This window comes from Gasterosteus aculeatus, chromosome 11, assembly GCF_964276395.1.
Source record: "Gasterosteus aculeatus chromosome 11, fGasAcu3.hap1.1, whole genome shotgun sequence".
Classification (NCBI taxonomy): Eukaryota; Metazoa; Chordata; class Actinopteri; order Perciformes; family Gasterosteidae; genus Gasterosteus; species Gasterosteus aculeatus.
In genome coordinates, this window is record NC_135699.1 from 16854100 (window position 1) to 16873594 (window position 19495).

The window sequence follows — 19495 nt, forward strand, 5'->3', positions numbered from 1 at the left end:
GAGCACGGAGGAGGAGAGAGGAGAACCCGAGACAGACAGACAGAGAGACAGAGAGACAGACAGACAGAGAGACAGAGAGACAGACAGACAGAGAGACAGACAGACAGAGATGGAAGCTGCAGATTGAAGATGGGATTCGGTGTGCGAGACTCACTTGCTCTCGGGAGAGAACAAATACATCGTCCAGTCTTCGTGCTCTCTGCACCAGCGGGGCTTCATGTTCACGAGCTCCTTCCTCATCCAGTGCCAGAAGGAACTCTGCAGATGTGAGAGCTCAGACGTGAACATCATCATCCTCATCCTCAGCAACAACCGACACTTCTGTTACGCCATCCACGCCGCGGAGAAGAAACACATCGGAGGCCCCGAAGCTAAACCCAAAGTTCTGATATAATTTCAGGACTTTTATTTTGTCAGTGTTCCGTAGTCAAGCTCCTGCAGCCACATCGAGTAACCTCTGCTGGTCCTACGTGCACGTTAAATAGAACAAAGAAAAAATACACAGTCCTTTAAAATGTAATAGTGAACGAAACAGTGCACGGTTCGATTTGAGTTTCCAGAGCAGATGTTCCACATTTGAATCTACGGGGGCACGATAAACAAGTGTTAACTGGCCCATAACTCCCAATTTAGCCGGTCCGAAGGCTCAATAGAAAGTGCTGTGAAAGTCATTAAAGTCTCTAATAAAACAAACAGAGGGAAGCCTCAAGGCACCGCTTCTGTTCCTCAGGATTCCAATTAAAAACAGCCCAAATTCAAGCCTCTCAGCGTGTGTGTGTGTCTGTGTGTGTCTGTGTGTGTGTGTGTGTGTGTGTGTGTGTGTGTGTGTGTGTGTCTGTGTGTGTCTGTGTGTGTGTGTGTGTGTGTGTGTGTGTGTGTGTGTCTGTGTGTGTTTCTGTCTGTGTGTAAACTGGAGAGAACCGGATGCTCGCGTTTCCTTGGAGCTGAAAAAATCCCCATAATCCCCCGACCGGGCGCCGCGTGCACACGCACACGTCTCAGCCGGCGTGTCACATGTGTGCGCTCAAACACACGCGTGCTCAGCGAATACGCTGACAGGGGAGGTGTTTTAAGCCCCGCCTTCAGGGAGGGGCCTTTTGTTTTCGGAGGATTTCGAGGCTTTGACACGATGAAAACCATCGACAGTTTCACAACAGAGGACATCCACCAACACACGCACACGCACACGCACACACATGTTCAACCGCAGTGACTCATAAGTGGCTTTGCCCCCCCAGTGAGCGAACAGTTACCCCCCCCCACCCGTTGACTTGAACCCGTGAACGCACTCTAAAAAAGCCCCGATGACGTACGTCGTCGTCCATGTCGTCTTCCGGCGAGGAGTCGTCTTTGGGGTCGGCGGAGTTCACGTTGGGGTCGTAGGTCGCGGTCCTGCCGTTACAGTCCCCGTGCTCCGCTGGGACGGAGGGGCAGAGCGTGGACGCCTGCAGCAGCTCCAGGGACTCCGGCCGCGGCCGGTTGTTGCCCCCGGCCTCCCCCGCGCCCTCCCGACCGTCTCCCTCCTCGCCCCCCTCGCCGGACAGCAGGCTCTCCCTCTCCCCGCTGGTGTCTCGCCTCTTGAGGCTCGGCGCTCTTCCCAGGCTGTTCCAGCTGGAGCGACGGCTCCCCCACGAGCGGGGAGGGAGAGGGGAGCGCCGGCCGGGACTGGAGAGGCCCTGGAGAGACAGACAGAGGGAGTAAGCGTGGCGGGGAGGCGGGGGGGGGAGACGCGTGCGACACAAGTTCCGAGAGGAGCAGCTGAAGAGGACCGTTCCTCACCAGGGAATGCTGGTCGTAGGCCAAAGGGCCCATGGAGGCGGAGCTTCCACGGCGAGACCCTGCGTGGATGCTTCCCGCATCGCCAAACCCCGGCCCCGCCTCCCCGTACGGGGCCACGCCCTCCTCCAGGACCGACTCGGGGCCCAGAGAGCTCTTCGGGGTGGGCATGGGGGTGGCTGCCGTGCGCATGATTATGGGAGGAGACACGCCGTTGGCCGTCATCATCAGAGAGTACATCTTTAGCTCTGCGGAGAGATGCAGTCGTGCTCGTCATCATTCGTTCGGTTATTTGGTGATGCGAGCTCGGTGCTTCTTTGGACGTACCGCCGTCTCTGAGCTGATCCACCTTCTCGTCCTCCTCAAAGTTGTCCGATTTTTTGTCATCGTCTGACTCCGAGCGATTAGCGTCGCCCTGCAGCACGCACACGCACACACACACACACACACACAATCATTGCAACTTTCCTCTTTAAACTGGTTAAAGTGTGACGCACAACACGTGCAGGAGAGGAGTTCTATCTGAAGGGAGGGTTGGGTTCAGCCGGTGCGTCGGGTTCTGGTCGCGTGAAAGCAGCGGCGCCTCACGCCATGTGACAGGGTGCTAATTGGGAGTCGGAAGGCACAACCCCTCCGACGGCCCCACCGGAGGTTGATTAAAAGCCGGAGAAGACCCTCGTCCACCATTCACACGGTTGGGAAGTAGAGACGGTTGTTAAAAAGACACTCGTCTCAAATCTGCTCCCCAGGCGTTAGCGCCGTTATTATGAGACTCCGGCGTATTATTCTCATTCTTATTCTTTCAAATTGCAAATTGAAAAGTGTTTAATTAAATGAAAGGACACTCGCTCTATTATATATATATATATAAATATACTCTTATACTATTGTTCTCACCTCAGCCTGGAAGCCCTCTACCAAGATGGCCACGAGTAAATTGAAGAGCACGTAGTTGCCGAAAGTCATGAGAGCAACAAAGTAGAGCGCCGCCCACGGCGAGGTGGAGGCCATGCCGTTGTACAAGACCACGTTCCAGTCCTCCTGCGTGAGAATCTGTCACGCAGACGAAACACACAGTCAGGTTGGCAGAGTGACACAAAGACGTGGGGGGGGGGGGGGGGGGGGTATCTAGCTACTGATACACGCCGCGGCGGTGTCTGTCTGCGTGCACTGCGCGCCCATGAAAGCGCTGGAACTAGGACGGCGTGCGCGGTGCAGCATGAAAGCCGGCCGCATCCCACTCGTTGGAGGAGGCGTGCACGCGCACACACGCACACACACACACACACACACACCAGAGTGAGGCAGCGCTGCATTCTGCTGACGCACCCGGTGCAGAATAGAGCAGAATTCATCTGGAGCGATTGGACGATATCTCCACATGAGGGAGAAGGAGACAGAGATGATGGCGAGGGAGCCGGTGCGTAAGCAGAATTTCTTGTTTCACTGCATTTGACTAACGAGCGCGAGTTGGCAGTCGGGTTTGGCATCCACACGCACACGCACACACACACGCACACACACACACTGAAACAGTTCGGCTGCACGGAGGGTTTTGTGCCGCCAGTTTAAGTGCGTCCAAACATGCGGCGACGTGACGACGGGGAACAAGCGGAGCACGGGGGCACGACGTCGGGGGGAAGGCCGACCTGGAACACCGTGACGATGGCCCAGAGCAGCGAGTCAAAGTTCTTGCGGTCGGGGATGGTGTCTCCGTTCTCCGTCTGGAGACTGAACTTACAGCCGAAGAGGTGCATGCCCAGGATGCTGTGGAAGACAAAAAGCACGCGCCGTCGTCACGGCGCAGGCAGAACACGGCTTGGGAATAGCGAGCGTGTGTGTGTGTGTGTGTGTGCGCGCGTGCCTGAAGGTGAAGATGAAAAGCATCAGCAGCATGCAGAAGGTGGCCACGTTGTCCATGGTCTTCATCAGCACCACCAGCTGTCTCCTCAGAGCCGGCAGGAAGCGGACCAGCTTCAGGACCCGCAGCAAGCGGAAGGTCCGCAGCACCGACAACCCGCCGTCCGCTTGGCCGATTATCTCCCACACGCTGAGGAGCAGACGCAGCCGGCGTTGGAACGCTACTGGACGTGATGCGCTCGCTGTGCCGCGAGGACTGACCAGCAGGGGGAAGAAGAAGTGGATAGATGTCCTGAGGATTACCTGATGATCACAATGACGCTGTCGAAGATGTTGTACGGGTTCCTGATGTAACCGAACAGGCCGAACGCCAGCAGCATGAAGCCCATCTCCAGCACGAACATGCTGGTGAAGACGATGTTACTGATCTCCAACACGTCCGTCAACTCCTCGGGCTGACGGGGGGACGGGGGGGGGGAAGGAGGAAGGAAAAAGGAGGCGAGAAGGAAACAGCGTGTTAGTCAACATCTGCAGTCTATCACCCCTCCCGAGCTTCAGGTCCCGCCCCCGATCTGTCACAAGGGACCAACAGCAGCGCTCCATCGGCGGCGGTCTCCTCCGCCCACCCCGCCCCCCGCGGCCGGCGGCCAGTACGGCGCGACGGGGGGGCCGCTCTCATAAAGCACGTAGGCGAGCGTCCAGGCGGGGAGGAAGAGGCATCGCGTCGCCATAGAAACGATTCGCTCGGGCTGCAGCGGCGGACTAAACGTGCGGCCTTGGATTAAATGTTCACCGAGTAACTGGACGAATGATGACGAGGACTCGCTAGAAAATGTGCTCTCTGCTGATGTCAACATCCATCTGTCCGGAAATGTCCTGAAAAGACATAATTAATTACTTTGCAACAAAAGAGGCGGTTTGACCCGAGCGGACTTCATTCGGGGAGTCACACATTCGCGCGGTGGTCGGTTAAAATCCCAAACGTCCCAATTTGTTTGCATCCCATTGAGGCCGACACGCGCGATTAAAACGTGGCCCGAGGGAGCGACGCTGTTTGCACCTCCAGTTTGGGACGCTACACGGGTTTGTGCATGAAACTTGGCGTCGGCCCGAGGAAGCGCTCGATTCGTTACACAAGCGGATACACAAATCGTTTTTTTCACCTCCATTAGAAGGACGAGGCCTTGGCGGCAGGTCCGTGTCATCCAAGTGCCGTTTTAGCTGCTGCTAACTCCTGCACTTTACGGAAGCTTCCACTGCGAGAAAATAATTGAACGATCCCATTTTGGTGCGCTGGTTGCTGTGCGTCCGTCCTCCCGCAGTGCGCGTTGTGTTCTCCAAATCGTGTTACTATTTTCAGCTGATGAGCTTTCGAGTTAATTGGGACAGTCGGTGAGGTTTGAAAAGCAAAGCAGAAACAGACGCCAGCTCAGAATGCAGAGAGCCGGACGTCCAGGGGAGCCGAGCTCGTCTTCTGCAAACCCCTCAATACGAGACAGAGGACTCGGCCATCGGGGGATTTAAAGCGTTGGTGTTCCCTGAGAAGGGGATGTAACGTTTAACGCATGAGAATCTTCAACTCAACGTCTCACAAATAAAGACATCAAATGTGGAAATCGGCAACTTTGGTCTAAATGAACTTGCAACACCTGCAAAAGTCAAAATGATGGCGATAAAATTCAGAATATAGTGTAAACTGGTGAAGTACGTAGAGGCGATGGCGCCATTATGGACGACCACGTGGAAGGAAGAGAAAGTTCAGGAGCTGGTCAAGTTCAAAGGTCAGGGGAGCAGTTCACACTCCAGTCCTGCAGCCACTGTCGCTTCACGGCCACACACACACACACACACACACACACACACACACACACGCTTTCCCTTCTGTTATCGGACTGGTTCCTCAGACGTTCCTCTCTGTGGTCCGACGGGTTTGTTCTCGTGTCACTTACTGCTTATCAATAAGAAACATTCTGAAGATGGATTTTATTCACCGTAAAAAAAAAGTATTTTCTGATGTATAAACTGATGGAAAAATGTTTTATACGTATATTTTAACACCTGGAGTTTGTCTCCTTAAGATGCCAGTTCAGACACACACACACACACACACACACACACAGCGTGCACCGTGCACACACACACACACACACAGCGTGCACCGTGCACACACACACACACACACACACACAGCGTGCACCGTGCACACACACACACACACACAGACACACACACACACAGGCACATAAAGTTTGGCTAGGTGTCGCACAAGCAGGATGATAAGTGCTGAGGGGAGGAGGAACTCTTACATAACCCTCCTGTGTGTGTCTGTGTGTGTGTGTCTGTGTCTGTGTGTGTGTGTATGTCTGTGTCTGTGTGTCTGTGTGTGTGTGTGTCTGTGTGTGTGTGTGTGTCTGTGTGTGTGTGTGTGTGTGTGTGTGGGTGTGTGTGTCTGTGTGTGTGGGTGTGTGTGTCTGTGTGTCTGTGTGTTATTGGCCCAATAAGGCCATGGCTCTCCCAGTCGCTTCTTATGTTTATACCACAAAGATAGAAACACAGACGCACACAGACACACACACAGACACACACACACACACACACATACACACAGAGCCCCTGGAGATGGAATTAGAGGAGCTGGAGGCACGGAGGAGGAAGAGGAGGAGGAAGAGGAGGAGGAAGAGGGGGGGGTCGTGTGCATGAATCCTCTCTTTGGGTTAACACCCATTTGCTGGGAATCTGAAAGGTTGTGTGTGTGCGCGCATAATGAAAAATAACAATCCCCCCCCCCCCCCTCCCTCCCCCCCTCATCCAACGGTGGGATCCTTGGTGCCCCCCCCCAACCCTCACCTGCTTGTGGTACTCTATCCCCATGCTCAGCGTGTTGACCAGGATGGCGATCATGATCCCGCGGTTGAAGTACTTGCTTTCCACGATCCTCTTCAGCCGTTCCCTGAAGGCCCCCCAGGCCCGGACCGCCCCGTTCTTGTACTCGAGGGGCCCCCGCCGTCGGCTCCGTCCTCGCCCGCCTCGCAGATCCCCCCCCCCCTGAGCGCCGGGCAAATTCAGATTGTGGGTTTTAGTCATTAGCGTAGTGAAACAATAAAATAATCATCCGTCTACCCCTCCTCTCATCATCAGTACCCCCCCCCCCCCCCCCCACGGTGCAGTCTGACCTGGGGGAAGTCTGGCGGCCCGTCGGCCTCCCCCCTGCCTCCCTCCAGGTCTCCCAGCTCCAGCTCCAAGGTCTCCAGGCTGCGGGCACACAGAGGGCAGCTGAGCAGCTCCAGGAGCAGAGGGCTGGGCACCACGCCCGCCAGCTGGTACAGCAGCCTCTGGCGACCTGGGGGGGGGACAACGGGGGAGGGGGGGGCGGAGGTCAGACAAGACTCACTGATCGAATTATTGATTATTTGAAAAGAGAGCAGCACAGATGCATAGAAATCCCGGGGTGGAATAATGTCGTGCTGGGGGTGGGGGGGGGGGGGGGGGGGGGATGGCGAGTCCTGTAGGAGACGACTACTTCCTGTCTGGAGGAAGTGCAGACGTCGGCTCTAATCCGCAGGCTGTCATCATGTTTAACTGTCTTTTATAATCTCACAAAAGAGCTCCTGTGTCTGTTTATCACAGCGTCTCGACTCTCGACAGCTCGTTTGCATTCTCGTCTTTCAGCGGACGGCTTCGGGGCCCAAACTATTAAAATAACATAAATACGGGGGGGGGCTATTCAAGCAAACTAACGGCGTTACATCGCGCGGTTTATCAGAGATTAAAAGCTGAAAGCAAACATTAAGCAACGCACAATCTCCTCCCCTTTTTTCTCTCATTTGTTTCTATCGATTTGTCTCCCCCTCCTTCGCGCTTCGCGCCCTTCTCCTCCTCTCCAAATAAAAAATAACCTCGTGCTTCCGCGTTTCTGTTTAGGCGACTTCACGCTGCCTCCCCCCCCCCCCCCCCTCACTGACCCCCCCACCCGGTCCTCGTCCTTTATCCACCTCGCTGCCCCGCTGGCTGCAGCACGCCAGGCTTGGATTTCCTGTCAGGACTCCATGAGTGCTGTTGGGACTCAGAGGTTACCTCAGGTCAAACTCAAGGGAGGGGCGGGGCAAGGGGAGGGGCGGGGGGGGGGGGGGCGGAGCTATTTGCCAAAAAAATGAAAGCGCCACAAATGCAGATCGGCGAAGACCGAAAAAAAAACAACGGAGCCTGAGAGAAATCCAGAGGAACGATTAGAAGAATCACACGAGACCCGAACTGGGATTCTGTGTCCGTTCACCAGCAAGCGTGTGTGCGTGTGTGTGCGTGTGTGTTTGCGTGTGTGCGTGTGCGTGCGCCGTCTCACTGTGTTGTCCCATCAGCTTGTACAGCTTGTTCAGCGTCTCCGTGTGTTCGGGCGCCGGGCGGCTCGGCGTCTGCTGCTCGGGGCCGAGGCCGCACCGCTTGGAGTGGGGCGGCGGCGTCTTGCTGCCGTAGCTGCACACGAACGACGGCAGGATGGTGGGGTAGTTCATGCCCCCGTTCAGGCGGCCCAGCAGCGCCCCCATGCCGCCGCCGCCGCCGGACGCCTCGCCGCTGTTTCCGTGCGCGCTTCCCCTGCGCGCCGGCAGCGACCTCATCTCCAGCCCCTCCGCCGGGCCCTCGACGCCGGCGGGCTCGACGGTCGCCACGGCGATGGCGTGCTGCCCGCCGTTGCTGAGGCGACAGTGCTGGTGCTGATGGTGCTGCAGGAGGTTGTGGATGGGTCTCAACCACGAGGCGCTGCCCGGGCCTAAGCCGCCGCACGCCCTGCTGCTGTGTCCGTTGCCCCCGTTACTGCCGCCGCCGTTAGGGTTCACCTTTTTACGCCTTTTGCTGGTCGAAGGGCGGGAAACATCGATCATTGTGAGTGAGCGATGAGTTCTCTCATCTGGACACAATTAATTGATGCTCGCAACAAAAAACTAACACAATAAAGTCAATCAGGCAATTTCTTTGACGGTGGACGAAAAGGTCGGCGGCGGGCTGACCTGTGCCACCCGGAGTAGATCCTCTGCAGGCGGCGCGTGAGCTTGCGATAGAGGTGGCTGATGTAGCGCAGCATCTCCTCGTAGCAGGAGCCCGGCTCGCTGTAGCTGGCGAGCGTGGAGTCGTTGGACATGTAGCGGGCGCGCTGCTCCCTCATCAGGGCGTTCTCCCGCTGCTTCGTCTCGGAGAACTGGGTGGCGATGACCACGAGGCACAAGTTGATCATGAAGAAAGAGCCCACCTGGACGGGGGGGGGGTGGAGGACGGGGGGAGGTGGAGCAGACGGCGCGTGGCTTCATTCACAGCTTATGAAGTCTTAACATTAACGTGGTGTTTTGATGAGATGGAAGTCAGAAACATCTGTCAACTCGTGTGTTTTTAAAAGGTTATTACTGTCTCTCGCTCTCTCCCTCTCTCCTCCTATCTCCCCCATCGCCTCCCCCCCCCCCCGTCTCTCTGAGCGCATAAACAGCACTTTCACATCAAGCGGCGGGCCGGCAGCGAGCTCACGCAGCGTTATGAAATATTCTTCGACAACAGCACGATATGGAGATATTACGCAAGATAGGAAGTCAGCGGGGGGGGGGTTTGCTTTAGAAAAGGTTGGTCTGGGTTTTTTCATTTATTTTTTCCCCCCCAGCAGGACGGAAACGCACGCACACAAAGACGTCTTTCAGGAGCGGCGTGTCGTACACGAGCGCATTGTTGAGCTGCACCACGACTATGAGACAGAAAATAAAAGACAGGCACTTAAAGAAATCGTCTGGCCGTTAAGTAGTACATTTAAATATAATGTCACACATAATTGTGTGTCCTGATCCCACGCGTGATTTGTGTTCGTGGCTGAAGTCATAAAGTGAGCTTTACGGGGCTCGTTAAATGCTTCCCTCTGAAGCCACGGCGAGTGCATGTCGGAGCTCGTAACACAATCGGACATCACAACAAAGAAGACGGGAATCAATGCGAGGAGGTACTTACAATAATGAGCAGTATAAAATATATAAAATTGTAGAAGGAGTGAGCGTCCATGACATAGTACATGATATCTACCCATCCTTCCAGGGTGATGACCTGGTGGTGGAGACAGAAAAGACACACGCTGCATTAAAATACAACAAACACAACCGGGCATGCACGCACCCACAAAGACGCGCAAAGAACACAGAACATTTCCAATTCACTTTTTAATAGAAATAAGCCTTTTGTGTCACTCCAACCTCTTCCAGACGAGTGTGTGTGTGTGTGTGTGTGTGTGTGTGTGTGTATGTAAGAGCATGCAACCCAACACGCAACCGTTTGTTTCATGCTCTTTATGCTCAACAGTTACTGAGGAAGCTGCAGACAACAAGCTACTTCCCCCGTTGAACAGGCGCGTTCGTATCAACCAACCTTCCATCTTTGCCCCCCCGTGTTTGTATCTGTCCCTTATTCATCTTTAACTCGCCGTGTTCATTTCCTTAAATAATTCATATTAAGTCAAATTTCAATATTTTATGTTAATGTTGGATGCAGCAAAAGCAATGTAGACATTTCACAGATGTCTAAGCACACAGACCCCCCCGGGTTGTCGTTTTTACACAAATACATCCGGGTACACAAGACGGCGAGTGCACGCGACCACCACAAGGTGACGCCCCCTAAACCGTCGGAAGGTCTAAAGCTGAATCCGCCCCCAACACGCACACACACCTCCCGGGGATTAAAATGTCCGTGTGTGTCTGTGTGTGTGCGTCCTCGGTATTTGGGCTGTTTGTGCTACTTTGAAGGTAAGACTCACTTTGAGAACGCCACGTTGCACCAAAGCCAAAGCCTCCCAGAGGCAGAGGCGGATCTCTCAGCGCCTCTCGGTTGCATGTCAGCAACCGCGGAGACGCCGATAAGGGAAAGCTGGAATCGGCCATTCTCACTGCGGGCAGGTGTGTTTTTTTTTTTTTTCGCCATAGAATACGATGTCACCTGGCTTGACGTGCGCAATCTCGTCCCGCCTTCCCGTACCTGCACCGCGAAGTCTTTCCCTCTCACCTGGAATATGGCGATCCACGCGTAGCCGATGTTGTCGAAGTTGACGGCCCCCTTGTGCGGGTTGAGTTCCCCGGCCTGACACACGTTGTAGTACCGGTTCCAGTTCACGCAGCCGTCGCCGCCGGCCGCCCCGGCCTGCGGAGGCGCGGCCAGCGAGCAGTCGGCCCCGCCCTCGGCGCTGGGGGGCACGCTGCGGCAGCGCAGCATGCCGTTCTCGCGGGGAGCCGAGCAGATGAACGGGCTTTCCTCGCCCTCCTCCGGCTGGTAGTAAGGACTCATGGACAGGTTGTACATTCTGTGATGGGAGGAGAACGGGTGAAATCACACGTCAGTCATCCCCTGCCGACACACGCCGGGGGATCGTTGGCCTTCCACACTCGTTCACGTTGCACCGCAGATACACTGAGAAGAAGAAGTAACGGCTCCGTCGTTGAGTTCGCTGCACAGGCGCCAGTCTTTCAGTCACCAGCGACCTACTTTGCTCCCACTCGGATTTCACGCCGATTTCGTGTCGGGCTCTGCAGCTTTCGGCCAAACCAAAATGTTGAAAATGTTCGCCGTTGCGCGTTAACCTCGTTTGGGCCCCGGTTCTCTGCCTTCTCTTTGTGCATTCGCATGTAGGCTGGAATCAACGAGAGGTTGCCTTCCCACTTTAAATCCAAGTTGACGGACTCTGATGCTGAGACATTGTCAATCGCGTCACATCAATCGCTTTTTGTTACGTTTTGTTCTCCTTCCGCAGGCGAAGGGGATGCGACTGCGTTGAGTTGCGCAGCCCTTTTGTCGCATAACGGAAGAAAATTACCCTCGAGTCCCTGAATTTTACATGCATCAGTATCCATGGTGACAGCTGTTTCTCACTGGCGGTGGGAGGTGGCGGGTTTGTCGCACAGTGCCGCCGTGTATTTACACCTCGCGACAGTGAGCGAGTCCTTCAGAGGGACGTCGACCCCCCACGTTTCTCTCTGATCGGCCCTCTTTTATCATTTACTTCACTCATCTGCTGCGTGTGCAGAATAAAGTCAATCTAAATTACTGCATTAACGTCTACGTCACTTTAAACGTGAAGATATATTTTTTCTTACTTCACTGAAATTCCCTCCTGGGGATCAGCTCTTAATTCCAGCTAAAGCGCCACATCGATGTCAATGCGGTGATTTGTCTTTTGTGTCAATAATAAGAATCTAAAAAGAAACCGAAGATAAATGCAGTGCAGCATGAAGCACAATTCTCCCCGAGGAGCACAAGATGGAGATACTTGAGTGAAGTACAAGTACTTTAAAACCGTGAATCTCTCTCGTGCACGCAGGAAGGACTCGGCGGCGTCGACCGCGGGACAATTTGTCCCATTACATCCAGGCGGAATGCGTTCAGGGACGTCTAAGTGACACGTCGTGGACACTGAAGCGCTTTTCCTTTCTCCCTCTCCTTTGCATAATTCCAGTCCCCGCAGCTAAATCGGTCGACGCGCGATCCGTCCGAGTGTCTTGAGCCCGTTTGTCCCCCGCGGAGACAGCGCTCGTTCCCCAGTGACCTCGTCTTATTCCTCTCGTACTTCCACGTTGTGTGCGCCGTGTTTAGTGGCCCCTCAGACAGGAGTTTTTCCTCTGGCTGTAATGGTCTCTTCCGTCGCGGCAGCCAAACAATCCGTTTGTGAAAGAACAATTAATTGCGAGCGGTGCATTTGAACAGAGAGCGAGCGGTTCGAGCTGAGACTGCCAGCGTCTTCAGGATTGATTTGAAAGTTACTTAACTCGTTTAGGAGGCTCCTAATGGTTCGGGACAGGCCTAAATGATTCATTCTTTGATGTTTTGTAATCCACCACCGTCCCTCACGTCCCTCACGTCCTCTGCTGATGTTTATTTAATACAAACTATCACACAAATAAGAAAATTGGCGACCAAGCCTCTTTTATTCATCTGCCAAATGGAGTTTCCTCCCCAAGGCAATAAAAAGTTGTGAGACGACAACTGAAAATAAATCTTTGGTAACTTTGTCTTTATCTTTTGTCTTATTGTGAGCGCGGCGCTTCGTGTTTATCCTCATTGTTATGGTGTATGTTTCCGTCCTGGTTGCTACGCAGTCAGTGTCCTCAACTACTCACAACATGCGTGTTGCCGCTACCGGCAACAGCTGACCGACACAACATATGACCACTCAACAAGAGAAGGTCACCACATGGAACGAGGAGAACAAGGCATTCAAACTTCTACTGGAGGGTGAAGTCCTTACGTCCGGATGTCCTCCCCCAGGAAGCAGCGGTTGCGCAGTAGTCCCGCCCACAGCTGGACCCCCACGATGCCGAAGATGAAGAAGACAAAGAAGCAGAGGAGGAGGACGTTTCCCAGCATGGGCAGGGTGTCCAGCAGCAGCGTCACCAGGATGCGCATGCCTGCGTGGTGGAGACCGAAGATCAGAAATCATCACGCACGATCACGCTCACCTGCTTCCAGGTTCACACTTCATGACCTCAGTTGGTCTCGCGAGCTCGGGACCCATCAATTTGTCGCCACGGCCGATATAATTACAAGCGATGACGGTACCGAAAGTGACAAGTTTGACATTATTTCCTCCAGGGGGATTTGAGCTCGCAGCTTCCTTGTGGCTAGTGTTATCTAACCCGCCGCATTCAGCATCCGTCTCCAGTTGTCGGAGGCGTTTAGTGTCAGCAGAGTCGGGGATCTCGTCCCTGAGGTCCCTCACGATGAGTTCCGACACTTTCACGTACATATCGGCTATTCCGCAACGCGCGCACTCACCGCGTGGTGCCGCATCCCGCAGGAGACGAGGGAACGCCTTTACTTGCAGAATCAGACACAAACGCTCTTGTTTTCACTTATCATTACGGCCCTTTTGGAATCGATTTGTTGAAATTCAGAATATTAATCTGGAAAATCTGGAATCTGTGGCTGTTGCAGGACTACCTGCCTTTCTACCTTGGATTTTGGGCCAGACACTAAATACTAAATAACTATTATCAATATTAAATACATTCAAACTAAACTTATTTGTGTCAAACGCGAGCACTTGTGCACCACGAATCCTTCACATCCCTCATGTTGAAATCCTGCATTTGGGACGGAGGAAATACGTCTGCTCAGACCGAATCCACCCGCCATCGATCCATCCGAGAGCCGCTTGTGCGCTAACGTGTTTCGCGTGAGAACGTGACTGGCGGGTCGAGCTGTCGGGCGCTCTGAAGAGACGAGGTCACCCAGGGAATCAATCAAAAGTCCAGTTTAAATTGTTGTCCCATCAAAACAAAAACCGAGGTTGTGAACGAGTCGAACGAGGAAAACCTTACGCACTCAAACAAAAATATGCGTGTGTACTAACTACTGAATGCAGCACATGGAAGTGCACACGGGCGTAAACACCACATAGATGCCTTACGACATACGTGCAAACATATCTCACAGCATTATTATCTCTTTAGTAATACGGACGGGGTTAGAAATCATAACGGGATTGAAAAACAACATTGTTTCTAAACCCACGGCCGGAGGTCACAGCATTGCTGAGGGTTTAGGTGAGATTACACCATCCAACGCTGCGCCGGAGGCCCGACTCGCGGGGGGCAAATGAAACGGAGAAGCGCGCGAAGGTCACACGCGCGAAGGTTACACAGCAGAAAGTGTTCAAAGCGAAGTCAAGCGATGTGTCGTGAATTTAGCGTTAGCTAAAACGAGCAGGCCGACGGCACCGCGGTGGAAACCGATGGGACGCGTTTTCCGTTAAAAACACCGACTTACTTTGCGGAGACACAGAGGAACACGTAGTGGTCTCTGGCGGTGTGTACCTGTGAGTATGTGTGCGTCCTTTTGTGTCTCCGCCGGGCCTTGAGTTTCCGGCCCCGAGTGACATCTCTCATTGTGCCTACTGGCTACTGTTAGCTTAGCGATAAGGTTAATGTTGAATTTAAGTCTTGAGGTAGAACAACACAGTGAACATGCGCGTGTGTGTGTGTGTGTGTGTGTGTGTGTGTGTGTGTGTGTGTGCGTGTGTGTGAGACTGTGATGACAGCTTGACAGAAGCAGACGACCTCCAGGATTAAGTTTATTTATCCTTCAGCTCGTTGCGGCCAGCAGCTAGCAGGCATCTCTGACCCTATCGCTCCAGATTTATAGGTTGTGTGACGTGATCACTGACATGTTATTTGTAGAGACGATAAACAGAATGACATCAGAATGGAGCCGGCGAGCACAATGCGAGATAAATGTTTAAAACCTGACGTTTTGAGCCTGTTTGTATTGAACAAAGTGTCTGAGGCGACCCGGCTTGGCCGCGCGCCTCCTGTTGGCCGGTTCGCAACCGTTGACGTTGTTATGACACCGATGTCCAGCGGCCCTCCGTGGCTGTGGATTCACGGGCCGCCTCTGTCACGGAGCTTTTAGGCAAATGACTAACCACGCGCAAGTTCTCGCCGGCGGCGGCGCGGGACCACCTCTGGAAAGCAAACATCCAGTCCCAGATCCACCGGGACACCGGACGGCAGAACGTTTCGTGAGCGACAACATGGGACAGCGCACGAAAAGACAGTAAATGTAACTTAGTATGGGCCAGTTTAACAACCTTTGACGTGTGTAACAATAATATAATGTGCGTATCACTGCTGCGTGCTAAGCTGCTAGCACGGCGCTAACAGCTCATGCAGGACTCACTCGGTACTCGGTTGATGGCTCGCAGAGGCCGGAGCACTCGGACGGTCCGGATGGCTGACAGACTGGCGTTGTGGCCGTCCAGAGAATACTCCAACACCCTGAGGACGCGGACGGAGACAGGCAGGAAGGAAGGGGGGTGTTTCACTTTGTGGGTGTAGCAGATGTGTGTCCGCACAAAGCAGCAACAAACAATCCGAGAACACAACAACAATGTCACTGTGCCAACATAATTACCGCGCCCATGACATTTAATCACACGAGTCCCAAACATCACCAATGTGACGGGCGGCAGAGAGGGACACTTCTGGTCTTAATTGTGTGTTTGTTGTGCTCTGTTTTGTGGTTGTGTGCCGCGCGAGGAGGCCGCTCATTACGGAGGCCGCGTAAGCACACAGCTGTATCGTCTGTATAGAGTTCACGTTTGGACGCGTCTTTGCGTGAGATCTCGCTCACTTTGTGTTCAGCAAAATGTGATTTTTTTTTTTTTTTTACATTAACGGAGCGCGTTTGTCTCCGGATGCAAAATGGAGCAATTTGTGGGAAAGAGCCGAGGAGCATTGTGGGATACCGACCCGGCCATGACAATGACGAAGTCCAGCTGGTTCCACTTGTCGCCGAGGTAACAATTGGGGCCAAAAATTCCCAGCGCCACCATCTTGATGATCATTTCCACGGCAAAGAAAGCAAAGATGCAATCATCCAGTACCTGCAAAAAAACACACAGGTGGAATTACGACAATCGGAGCAGGAGGATTTCATTCGACAGAATAAGGTCGGCTCCTCGTTTAAGTTTCCTCATCACGTTTCCATAGAAGCCGAGGTAGAGCCAGTGGAGGTGGTTGCAAAAAATAAATTCTTGTCTCCATTAGTTAGATTCATCCCAGCAGGGAATAGCTCTGGCTTAGCGTGGTTAAGACTGTGTCTCAATTAATTAGACAACTTCTACAGCAGAAAAAAAGAGAAGAAGAACGTCTGTATTTGAATATAATGAGCACATCTCAGAGAGCCAAGAATCTACTTTGCTCTGCAACACAAGCATGTTGGAGCAAACCAGAAGAAAGAAGGGAATTGTCATTCCCATTTGCTCATAAATTGTTCTTGTTATTGTTATTGTTGTGGCTCTTCCAGTTTATTCCCAGCTACTTAAGATTTAAATCAATGCCTGCGGTGAATTGCACATTTTATCTGCATCAAACAGTTCTTTATGTTCTGCACATCAGCGAGGCCCCCTTACATTTTCCAGGAGTCATAATAAAGACCTGGAACAAGCGTGGAAGAACATGTCACCATTTTAATGTGACGGGAAACACACGACGCGAACGCACTGACCTGCAGGATGCGGCACCACTCCGCCTGACAGGTGACGTCTTCGCAGGGCTGGAACATCCCCAGCGTCACGCAGTTCAGCAGGATGACCAGCATGGACACGTGCTCGAACCACGTGCACACAGGGGTTAAGAAAACACACACGGGGACTGATGGAACGCACAACGCGGCTCATTCAGGGCAGAGGAAAGGAAACGCAAGCTCATGCTGACGTCCACAGCCTGCAGGTAACGAAAGGTAAGCGTGCACAGGAAGCGCTTAAATCCCAGAGAAAGAGCAAACCACCAATCAGCATCACGCAGCCGGATGGCGAGAGGGAGGGTTTTTGTAGGTCTAATGGACATAACGGGACCAAAGATGACCCGGAGGGACTATTAATGTGTTTAGAGGCCTTTTTACAATGTCTTAGATTAACAGTGAAATGGCTCCATGTCTGCTGTACATCCTGTGGCATCGTTGAGCGAGTGCAAGTGAAAACCAAGGAGAAGAAGATGTCGCAAAGGGGATTTTATAACCCTGCACATGCAAATCTTTGATGCAATCTGTAGATCTTTCTTGTCTCGCGTCGACTGACTGAAACGGAGTAATCTTTTGTTGATTTCCGTTCGCTTGTGTGATCCTTTCTTTATCCTTTTCAGGACTTTGTGTGAGATTATCTATTTAGGGCAAGGAAGTAAGTTACAGAGGTCACTCCGGGGGGGTCACGAGTGGACCAGTTCTCCCCTTCGTTACAAATCCATCCATGAGGAGCGGCGACTCAACGGGGACGGAGATTTGACTCATTTGTCTCGTGCAGCGAGACGCTCGTTTTCTATCAAATCGATGGGAAAAACATCCGGCGGCACCAAAACCCCTCACGTGTTTTTTTTTTTCCTCCTCATAGAAAGCTATTAAAATGTGTTGAAGCCGTGTGCGCGCTCGCCACGGAGGGACACACATCGCGTGGATCAGTGCATCCCCAACAACATTATGTCATAAGTCCATCGCTGCAGCGCAAGAATCCACCCAGTGAACACGAACACGTGACAATAACGCCCAGTGACGGCGTCCTGAGATGTTCTTTGGTCAGGTATGTAATCCCCGCGCGGTGAAGGAGTGGGACGGGGTGGCTGAGTGGAAGACGCAGAGATCGGAGGAGGGGATGGCTTTAAATCATGTCTCCTAAACCAGAGGAGAAGCCACTGATGCTGCTGTTTTTCTGCTTAAGTCCCAGAAACACACATGCACGCACACACACAAACACACACACACACACACACACACACACACACACACACAAGCCGGGATCCGGAGGGTGCATCGAGTTGCAGTGTATTCCCATAGTGCAAGAACGGTTTTAATTATTATAATGCGCCGAAATGGTGGAACGCGCTCTCTGAAGACATCAGGACCGCAGAGAGCCTTCACATCTTCCGCCGCAAACTAAAGACACACCTCTTCAGACTCTACCTCGACTAAAGACTAACAAATTGCAGCACTTAAATTGTACTTGTGACGTCACTCATCTATAGCAAATTGTAAATTCGCTTATTTGAGGAAATTGCACTTTCTTGTTTCTTGTTCTCCTGAGTTTGTACCCTATGGTTGAATGCACTTATTGTACGTCGCTTTGGATAAAAGCGTCAGCTAAATGACATGTAATGTAATGTAATGTAATGTAATGTAATTAGAAAGCTGAGGCGAAAAACAAATGGTGACCATTGTCTTCTGCATCACTTACACACAAACGTCCTGCACACAGAGACACACACACACACACACACACACATAGTGAATGCAGGCATCTGTAGATACATTTATTCCAAACACACACACACACACACACAAAGCACAAACACACGTCTAAGTTTAAAAGTTTCAAATATTTTTTTATGGATCCTTCTTTCTCAGATGACAGATTCAGTAATCTGAGGCAGAATTAAAATGAGAGATTGGAATATTCAAAGAATCTGTCTCTCTGATTTCTCCAATTCCTCTTAATCTCCACAGCCAACACCTCCTGAGCCCCCTTCTGCCTCACACACACACACACACACACAGTATTAACGCATAAATCCTCAAAGTCAGGCCGGACTGTTGCTGCGGAGTCTTCGGTCTGGCTTTCAGTTAACAGAAAAAATATCTTGTTTTTTTTTCCTTCTTCTCTAATTAATTTCAGCGTCAGTCTCACACAGACGTTCATAAAATACAGCTGGGTTTTTTGGTGTGTTTCGATAAGCTTGGATTCCCTCCAGGCTCCTGGTCCCACTTGTGGAGGTTGATTTAATGCCGGGTCTGCGTCACTCTGGATGTGAGGGATTGTGGGTGTCACAGTTTAACAAAGGAGGACATTTCTTATTACCATTCATCACCCGTCCGTACAGAAAAAGAGAAATGACCTGAAACATCATGCTGTGTTGAAGAATACTTGAAACTTGAGATTGAGACATGAACTCTGTTTACAATGCTTACTGAGGAAATAAATCAGTCATTTTGTCATAGACGTCTATGGGAGCAGAGGAGTCGCCCCCTGCTGGTCACTACAGAGAAGTAGAGTCATTTCCTCATAGACGTCTATGGGAGCAGAGGAGTCGCCCCCTGCTGGTCACTACAGAGAAGTAGAGTCATTTCCTCATAGACGTCTATGGGAGCAGAGGAGTCGCCCCCTGCTGGTCACTACACAGAAGTAGAGTCATTTCCTCATAGACGTCTATGGGAGCAGAGGAGTCGCCCCCTGCTGGTCACTACAGAGAAGTAGAGTCATTTCCTCATAGACGTCTATGGGAGCAGAGGAGTCGCCCCCTGCTGGTCACTACAGAGAAGTAGAGTAATTTCCTCATAGACGTCTATGGGAGCAGAGGAGTCGCCC

General features: G+C 52.4%; 1 protein-coding gene across 2 annotated transcripts in view; it reads right to left on the reverse strand.

The window, feature by feature from the left end:
- Positions 1–19495, reverse strand: part of cacna1ha (calcium channel, voltage-dependent, T type, alpha 1H subunit a) — a 58408-nt gene that overhangs the window by 13119 nt on the left and 25794 nt on the right. For both annotated transcript variants that reach the window (XM_078084120.1, XM_078084119.1), the window contains exons 3-20: positions 16651–16762; positions 15894–16027; positions 15322–15419; positions 12893–13052; positions 10660–10954; positions 9616–9708; positions 8640–8878; positions 7976–8484; positions 6810–6976; positions 6484–6681; positions 3940–4091; positions 3641–3826; positions 3426–3543; positions 2674–2829; positions 2104–2191; positions 1780–2024; positions 1314–1676; positions 155–258 (exon numbers count right to left, since the gene is read on the reverse strand). In XM_078084120.1, coding sequence (XP_077940246.1) covers positions 155–258; positions 1314–1676; positions 1780–2024; positions 2104–2191; positions 2674–2829; positions 3426–3543; positions 3641–3826; positions 3940–4091; positions 6484–6681; positions 6810–6976; positions 7976–8484; positions 8640–8878; positions 9616–9708; positions 10660–10954; positions 12893–13052; positions 15322–15419; positions 15894–16027; positions 16651–16762 — 3417 coding nt within the window. The remainder of the gene's footprint in view (positions 1–154; positions 259–1313; positions 1677–1779; positions 2025–2103; positions 2192–2673; positions 2830–3425; positions 3544–3640; positions 3827–3939; positions 4092–6483; positions 6682–6809; positions 6977–7975; positions 8485–8639; positions 8879–9615; positions 9709–10659; positions 10955–12892; positions 13053–15321; positions 15420–15893; positions 16028–16650; positions 16763–19495) is intronic.